General features: G+C 34.1%; 1 protein-coding gene across 1 annotated transcript in view; it reads right to left on the bottom strand.

Moving 5' to 3' along the window:
* The window catches only part of LOC110093788 (protein REDUCED WALL ACETYLATION 1), a 37,940-nt gene that overhangs the window by 3,188 nt on the left and 25,074 nt on the right, over positions 1-9,678 (bottom strand). The window contains exons 7-13 of the mRNA XM_020818780.2: positions 4,831-4,980; positions 4,502-4,757; positions 4,300-4,421; positions 4,071-4,157; positions 3,888-3,976; positions 3,743-3,805; positions 3,583-3,639 (exon numbers count right to left, since the gene is read on the bottom strand). Coding sequence (XP_020674439.1) covers positions 3,583-3,639; positions 3,743-3,805; positions 3,888-3,976; positions 4,071-4,157; positions 4,300-4,421; positions 4,502-4,757; positions 4,831-4,980 — 824 coding nt within the window. The remainder of the gene's footprint in view (positions 1-3,582; positions 3,640-3,742; positions 3,806-3,887; positions 3,977-4,070; positions 4,158-4,299; positions 4,422-4,501; positions 4,758-4,830; positions 4,981-9,678) is intronic.

Genomic DNA, 9,678 nt, shown 5'->3' with positions numbered 1-9,678 from the left:
TTTCATTTCTAGGCAGGATGATCATTCACTTAATTTTATTGTCTACTAGTTCTCATGATCTTCAGAGTCAAAATCACACATATGATTGTAATCTACAACATGAAAGCTATGTATTGGTCGAGTTTCCTCAATTTTTAAGTAAATATTCGCATTTATCAAGCATATGAGAAAATAGGATGATACATACAAGGCTACTCAAAAGTCTAATTTTATCTTAGTATTTCACCAATAGAAATCTACCCATATGCTTTAAATATCATAGTCAATTCTTGTATTTAATTATGAATTAGTTAAATTCATATACATATTGAAATAGCAATTATCCTCCTATGCAATTAATGCCGTATTTTGAGAAAAAGTTCAATGCATATGATTTCAAATGCTTTTCTCCCTAGGGGAAGAGTTTACATTCTCTTATTAAGTTCTTTTTACATCCACTTATTCATATAATCCATAAATTCAATATTACACCAATAATTGTAATTTATAACATAAGATTTATATTGTTGATTAATTTTCATGATAATTTAACCATTCATCAAGCATATCAAAAACTTAAGGATGTATTGGAGTTATCTAATAGCCTTTTAAAAATCTAGTTTTCCCTATTGTATTTCACCAATCAAAACCATTCAATACATGTAAAAGATCATGAACAAACCATGCATTTGATTCCAAGCCATTTAAACTCTCAACAATTTAAAATCATAATTATTTTCTCATGCAATTAGAGACATTTATTCTGAAATTTCTTTTGCATTTTATAGATGCCAATTGATCTTAATTTTGAGTGAAAGAATATTAGATGAATTTCGTCGTTTGAGGTTGGAGAAATTTTCTAATTTGAAGCTATATTTCCACATCTTCTTCAAAGTTCTCAACAGAATCATTATCATCATACTCAATATGATATTTTTCAATAAATTGGGACTTGAAGCCTCTTTTTGTGTACTTTTCAGAATCAGTACAATTTATTGGAGTTTTCTCCTCATAGTCATTGGAATCTGGGCAACATGCTTCCTTTGAAGGTGACTAAGGGTGTGCATTATTTGGATAAAGTTAAAAATTTGAAATGATATTGTTTGGTGTGTCTGGTTCAATTTGTTAAAGCAACAGTTCAATTACTAGTTGTAATTTTGACTCTCTTTGATTTTTGGTTATTAATTTCAATTTTATTTTTTAAAATCATTCAAAGAAAAAAACTAAATTATAGTAATTTCTTCAAATGTTGAAGTTAATAAAAATCCATGAATTGTAAATAAGCAATCAATAGAAAGATCAATGTGGATAGTTATTCTTCATGTTAAAATAATAAATTGTTGGCCTTTAAAAGAGAAGCATAATACTAAGTTAAGTGTGGCATGAGGATGCTCAGGTGGATGAGTGTCTTTACCCTTAGAGATAGGATACGAAATGAGCATATACGTGAAAAGGTTGGAGTAGCTCCAGTAGAAGATAAGATTTAGAGAAAGTCGCCTTAGATGGTTTGGTCACATAAAACGGCGGCCTTGCGATGACCCGGTTAGGAGAGTAGAGGTATTAGATTTGACTTATGTTAAGAAAGGTAGGGGTAGACCTAAAAAGACTTGGTTAGAAAATTTTAGGAATGACCTTTCTTTATTAGATTTAAACGAGAATTTGACTTTTAATAGGACACAATGGAGAAAAAGGATTCATGTAGCCGACCCCACGTAGTAGGATAAAGACTTGATGTTGTTGTTGTACCATTGCAGTCATATAGGGTGATGCCTGAAGTCCATAGGCATGACCAAATAATCAATCAAACATCTTACCAGGGGATCAAGGCTTCAAAAATTGGATCATTGGATTAAAATTCAAATAACAACAAGTTATAACTAAAATTTGAATTTATTTTAGACAAGTTGGTGCTTTAGTTTTCAATTCTGGAGTTAAAGCATGTTATCTGTACTTTACCCTTAACCTTCATGATCCTGAAAGAGAGAGAAAGAGAGAATAGCATCCATCTGGAAAATAAAATCATTCAACTTATTCCAAAATATAAAAAGTGGTAAGAGGCCAAATTTAATAAATTTTAAGAAGATTTGCTCATGCATCAAACACAAAAAAAGCATCATACTGGAATGTCTAGATAACTGAGATTAATGATCCTTTTATTTTATATTAAACAATTACTTAAGTCAAATAAAGTTATAATGGTTTGGCTTTCCAAGAGTCTATATCCACTCCATGAGTCCTCTCAAGATTTCCACAACTCCTCAATTGTTAATGCTCAGTAGAGAATATTCTCTCTTTCACAACCAACACTTCTACTCAAAGTGAGAAGTACAGTAGTACACTACTCCTAAAACCACCCATTCGGTAACAACGTTCGCTTTAAGGCATGGCACCAACCACTTGTAGCACAACCAATTAAGTAATCAACCTTTCAACAAAAAACACTACTTTGAGATCAGGAATATCTCTCATTAAATAAGAAAATAAGTTCTCAATGACTAAATACACAAACCTAAGGATCAATGGCATGAAAGAGAAAGATGATTTGGTGTAGAAATTTTTCTCTATTCGAAATTCTCTCTAATATCTCTGTTCGGATTTTCAGTGAATAAAATTAATTCTATTAGCATTTTCATAGCATACATATGACAACAATCATCAGACCATAATAAAAAAATCCTCAATTAATGTTAATTTAAATTCAAAATTTAAGCACTTCATTGACCATATTATACGATCATGATCATATGCTACAATCAGTTCGATTCATAGATCGACTCCTTAGTTGATTTGATGCACATGTCAATTAATTAAATTAGTACATATATCACACACTACCGTATAGGACTATTAACTCAATTTTTAATTATTTTATTAAATGCTTGATTGATCATCTCGATTTATTTATAATTATAACACATCATACAGTAGAATCCATATCAGATGATATGGTCCAAAGATCAACATTAATACCATATTACTTAACTAATCGAGATATTCTATTTGATTGAACATGAAATCAAACCTCATCATATGATCCTTCTGTTTTTATTTGAGTGTGAACTAGCAAATTTCAATTAGCCAACCCATGCTCATGCTCATGCTCAATAAGGTTTTTTACTTGGGAGAGCAAAAAATTGGTTGCATATTAAGTTTTCTACCTGTCAGTTTGAGTTCAAAGAGTTTACAATCAATCCTCATTTCTAGTAGCTTACCAACATTGAGCTCAATTATGTGTACGAACGGTATGGAGTTCAAGTGTTTCAACAATAAGAATAAATATGCAGACTGCATGTAGCAAGAATGTAACAGAGACGGGGCAAGCAAAACTGTAAATGAAATAATCAAAATATGCTTGACCATGCCAGAATAAATGCAACACCTATAGGATGAAGAAAACTATTCCGAAGTTTGTTGAGACGGACATACCAGGCCATATTTCAATTGTTCAGTCATTCAAATATTTTTTTTCTGACAAGATTCCTTGTTTGATTGATGAGTAAGTCATGCATATATAAGCTCATTTAAAATTTAACAATGTGGAACTATTGCAAATTCAAATAATTTAACCGAAATAATATGGAAAAAAGCCTAAAGTGCACCTACCTCAACCAGATATGGATCTGTGAGATATAGGTCTCCAATGTGATCTTGCCAAGCCAACTAGGAAGACATAGGGATTAAAATAAAATGTGCAAATAATTATCTAACTATTAGATCTAAGAAAAATAGGATAGGTATGCCTATAGCTTCGAAAAGAACTTACGCAAAGAGAGTCAACGAGTAACTTCTAAGCACTTGCGAGACATTTCTTAAACAAATATAAACGCTGAAATACAGAATAAAAATGTATTAGTTTGGCAAGCGGCACAAGTTTCACATTTGACTACAGTTCTCAAATAAGCTCTTACGTGATGGGGATCCATGATGTGTAAGGATGGTATTTATTGTAAGTAATTTTGTCTAGCTTGTAGATGTATTCATACCACAAAAAGCCAACCTAGAAAATGAACGAGATTCTCATTAATCATATCTTCAACCATAAAATAATGATGGCATATACTATGACTAGATGAACTTGGCAAGCGGCTTACCAACAAGCACACTGCAACTATACTTGATTTAATTGATAATCTCAGTTTACTTTCAGTTTCTTCAAGTTTTTCCATCCATCTTTCAACCTTTTATGCAAGAATATTGAAAAAATAAGCAAACCATTACGGCAGAAACCAAGTGGTCCAAGCATATATAAATAAATCTACAAGCTATCATCTTATCAACTATCACCAAATATATTTATCATATTAAGCCCAAGAAATTTACATTTGGATGGTAGTACGCATAAATCATTCCTATGATCCAGATGTAGCGATCAAGACCAGATCTGAAGTGCCATTCATGCAAAAGAGGGATGTTAGCCTTAGAAGGCTCTGGATCTTTGTACCCTGCACCAAACAAATCAAAAAAATTGTAAGCGGCATAAGATAATCAACAAGATGGAAGGGGACCGCAAAAAGAAACAGACCTAAAAAGAAAGTGAATGGAGTCCACAGAAGTTCAAAAACACCAGGTACTTCCCAAATCAAGATAACAACCAAAAAACTAGAGATGATCTTTACAGCAATCACTGACCCAATCTCATTGTATTTGTTGGCGATACCAAGTGTCACATAAACCATAAGAGTGAATAAAGTGTGCATTGGACAAATATAATACAACATGTAATCATTGTTGAGGACAATGCAACATAGGATCACAAAAAAGTTCAGCCTCCACATCATCTGCATTTGAAGTGAGAAACATCAAAGACCTTGAATATGCAGGACCAATGAAACTGCATAACCTCATACATACCTGAGAAAATCGAGCAAGGCTGAAATCCTTTTTTATATAATAATAAGAGAAGTTCCCAAATCCAGTCATCCAGACATAAGCAGCTATAAACAGACGGATTGCATTGTACATTTCCGTGGCAGCAAAGTAATGGTACATTAAAAATAATACCTGGTAGAGAGTAGAAATTTCAATCATAAGAAATATCCAAAGGATAAAACTACATCCCACATTATATGGGGACAACAAACAAATGTGAACAACAAGGTGATAATGATGAGGACATCGGAGATCAACGGCTACGATTTTTTTAGTTATTTATTTATTTGTTTTTGTACTAGTTTATTTTATATTGTTGTTTTTCCATTTATACCCTTATGGGTGGTCATGTAGTGTTGTAGCCCGAAGGGCATTTTAGTCTTTGTTTTTTTTTCTTTTCATGAGGCCTATTTATAGGCTAGATTTCTTGTATTGAGGGATGATGATTATTGATAATGAAAAGTTTCATGTTTTTGTTGATCTCTTAGTGAGTTCACGTGATCTCTTAGTGAGTTCATGAGAGGAGAAGCCCGAGGAGGGTAATTCGCAATACCCGCCAATCTTTGGAAGAGTCGAGGTTCGCGTTTTCTACGATTCTTTTGTGATTTCGTAGTTATCTCTATCTTCTCGTATATTCTTGTTTCTCTCTTTTTCTCCTCTTCTTCCACAAAGTATTCCCCTAGCTCCATTGCCGCCGCCCTTGGAGATCCAGCCCGCCGGCCACCCTCACGGTCCAGCCCGGCCACTTTGCGGCAAACCTCCCCAACGTCCACCCTCCTCCCGCATGCTCCAATTTGAATTTCGAATCTCGAATTCTTTCTTAATTTGAAAATTCAATTGTGGACGTTTTATTTGATAAATTCCAATTTCAAGATAAATTTTAACTCGAGTTTCTCATAACTTTAAAACCTCCACGTCATCACCCCTTGTTCTTCAAGTTTCGAAAATTCAAATTGAATGAGCTCCAAAATTTCCATAATTGCCAAAGTCCGAATAAGGAAAGAATTGGATTGAATCCAATTCAATTCAATTCAAATTCATGGCATGAGGAGTACTAATTCTCATTCCTAGGTGGCTATCCTCCTAATCGGAATTGATTTATTCACACAAATCTCCCTACTCTTCTCTCTACATGCCGCCGCCTCATCAAGGGGGAAATCCTTAATGCTAGTAAATGCCATCATGCCTTGATCCAAAATTCAAATTTCAAAATAACCCCCTTATTTCATTCATAATCTGAAATTAATTTCAGATTATGAAATGAAACTCCCATTCCCCTCTCTTGAAACCGCCGGCCTCCCCCAATTGAGCTCCCCCATTAATTCCCCACTTAAGGCCTTAACTCCATTTGATTTGAATTTCAAATTCAAAACAATTTTCCTCCTTGATTCCTCTTAAACTGCCGGCCCATAAAAGCTGCAGTAAATTGCTGTCCAGCAATTTTCCAAGTGGAAATTGCTGTCCGGGAAGTTCCAACCAGCCATAGTGCTGCCAGAACCTGCTCCTGTTTGCTGACCAGAAATCCCTCACGTGCTGTCCAACGTTTCTTCTTTGGCTGCACTTTGGAAGGGCCACAACTTGCTGTCCCTGATCACCGACAGCCCAAGGAGCTGGTAGAGACACGTCTCCACCTTATTGGGTGTTCTCTAGGAGCAGCCCACAACAATACCGCTGCTGTCCTGAATTTCTGCACCTCTTCCCGGGTGTTCCTTAGTGCGAGGAGGTTCGGGGTTGCTGCCCACTTCATTCCCAACTACAAACCGCTTTGCCGGAGCGCGTATCTCTCGTGTCCTTGGGTAAACTCTTCCCCCGGCTCTTTTATCTTCGAAGTGCTTCTCAATTGTGGTATAGTAGATTCATGACGATCCCGTTAATTCTTCTCCGCTAAAGCCTAGTAATTAGAAGAGTTGTGTGAGGGTCCTTTCATAGACTAATCTTATTGTTAGTATTGGAATTTATTGTTGGAACGATCCATGTAGGCAATGTCGGATTAAGTTGGCTATCTTTTTGAACTTAACTTCTATGCATGAAAATTAACCTAAGCTAAGTACCACTTAATATTTATCTTATCATTCAATTCCGCATAAGATCTTACTTACTATTGCCTCTAAATCTAAGCATGCAAACTTTCATTACGAAAATCATTTTCGCATGGGAGTTTGTGTCACATCAGATAATCAGGTGGAACTCTAATTTGTACAAACTATTAATATGCTAGGCAGTGCACAACCTTGAACATTCAGTTGTATTTAAAAAAATTCACCAGTTTAGGAATAACAAGCAAACTGTGTCAACAAAATGGCATGCAACTAAAGGGCCCCAATTATCACAATTAACTAGTGGAGTCATTTTGCAATAAAACCACTGGTTAGAGCACATGTGATGCATCTTACTGGCGAAAAATTATTTAAGAATTAATCGTAATGATATTCTTACAAAAATATTGACTCTCGATAAGCTAATGTTATTCTTAAATTCATCTCCAACCCCAAATGATTGCGGATTGTGTATGGATTTTAGTTTAGCTCGTTTTCAACAATGCGCAACATCTCAAACTTTATATATATTAGTGTTTAGCATATTTGTCTAAGAGCATGTGAAGCATTTAAAGTTTTTTTAATGACGTGCACGTTGTTCAAAGCATTTGTACGATGCACTTGCATAATAAATTCGCATGCTTTTAATGTACTAGCACGCCTTTTTTGTGTGCTCACACAACGCATGCACTTGCACTCATTTAGGTGCAATTGCATAGCATGTTCTCATGCTTCCAACATATTTGTGAATCTTCCGATGCATTCATGCAATGCACTAGCACACTTTTAGGTGCATTTACATATTGTATTCATACTCTTTTTAATGTACATTATTTATTGAATTTTTTTTTTTAATAATAACATTCTTTTCATCGTAATTGCATGCTTTTCAAGGCAACTGTGTAATTCTCGGTGCTGTGGCATACTTTTCAAGGCAATAACTCACTTTTCGAAGTAGTAGCACACTTATCGAGATAATAACATGCTTCTCAAAGCAATTTAATAGTATTGCAAATGAAATAAAATTAGCATTGGTTGATATAAAACATAACGTAACTTAAAATTTAAAAATTGCATAATCAATTTAATAGTTATACAAAAAGAAGTTAGTGTTTAAATTTTACACAGTTTCTCAATTTGTAACAAAGCTTTATGTGCCGTGGAACCATTTTGTTACTAGTAAATATTTGATTGAAGTACTTCAAGTGAGAGATTAAAAATGAACTAAACTAAAATTAGACAAAAAACATATAGTAAGGCACTGTCTAAAGCATTGAACATTTTGGTGTAATATAATCATTCTATTACGACTACTACACATGTAATGACAATCTTATAAAGGAATATTCTCCTCTAAATCCAGTCATTCACCAACATGAAAATCATGCATAGTTGAATCTAATATTATCGAAAAAGTTATAGTTGATGAATTTTCTTCTAAGGATGCTTTTATAAAGAAGATAATTCATAGCTGCACTATGGTCTACATTTAATTTTATTGAATCTAAATTTATATTTGCATTAGAACCCATTCATTAACGTGAAAGCTATACATGAGCAAGAGTTAGAATTTGAACCAAAAAATAAATTTGAGTATAAGATCAATTATGAATCAAAATCTCAATTAGAAATTGAATTTAAAAATTAAATTGAGCCTACAATCATTTTTGGAACTATTATGAATACGAACTCCCGAAAGAAGTTGAATTTATAATTATGGACCTAAATCTTTAATAGAGATTCTTAAATATGAATATGAAAATATAAAAGATATTAAATTTATCCCTGAAAACTGAACAAAACAAACCATGCCATTGAAGATGATAAATCCATTGAATAATAGGACATGAACTTTCTAAAGAAATTATCACTACAAATCAAATTAGAATTGAATTTGTTTTTAGTTCTTAGTTCCTTAACTCACAATTCATTAAAAGAATCTTTTGAAAAGATTAAGTTGCATTAACATTTTAATGTGTTTTTTTGAATAATGAATGCATTAAAAAGAAACCTGAAGCTTAAATATCTATCTAAATGAATCCAAATTGCAAAAATCTACACCACTAATATTTACTGCATTTGGGTTAATTTTCTTTAAAAAGACTATTCATTCCTATAGGAATATCATATTTATGGGTTTTGCCTACTTTTAATTTCCTTTATTATCTAAGCTTTTAGGAAATGACTATTGGTCATTATTTGTTTCCCTTAGGATGCACGTTAGTATTTTAGTAATTACTTCATATTATTTGCATGAAGATATCAGAAAATTGAAATATATAAATCTCTGTTTAAAATTGCGCAATGAGAGGCGCGCCTTTGCGCAATTCCTCCCAAAAACGCCTCATAACCTACGCAATTCTGGGCTTTCAAGAGGCGTACGCCTCACTGGGGCTGAGGCGCGCCTCAGAGGCGCAATTGCGCAACTCCTTGTGAGGCGTACGCCTCTCTGGGAAGGGTCCACTCACTTAAAATGAGCTCTTTTTCTCTCCTTTCACCCGTATCCTTCAGCACACCCAATGTTTCTCCCTCTCGCACGCTCCAGGTCGCGACTCCGAGTTCCCGCACGCCGTCGGCCTTGCTTCCTGCTGCTCCTCCCGCCGGCTCCGCCTCTCTCCGGCGAAGTGGAAACTTCCGGCCACCCTCTAGGAGTACTCCACATTGGATTTTAGGTATTTTTATTAAGTTTAGGGATATATTTTGCAAGTTTAAGAGAAACTAGGGTTTAGTTTTTTTTTTTATTTTTTTTTTTTTAGGTATTTGATTTTTTGCTTTAGGAGGACATGGTTAGAGG

The sequence above is a fragment of the Dendrobium catenatum genome, unplaced genomic scaffold, assembly GCF_001605985.2.
Source record: "Dendrobium catenatum unplaced genomic scaffold, ASM160598v2 fragScaff_scaffold_659, whole genome shotgun sequence".
NCBI lineage: Eukaryota > Viridiplantae > Streptophyta > Magnoliopsida > Asparagales > Orchidaceae > Dendrobium > Dendrobium catenatum.
This window is presented reverse-complemented; position numbering and strand designations above follow the sequence as displayed.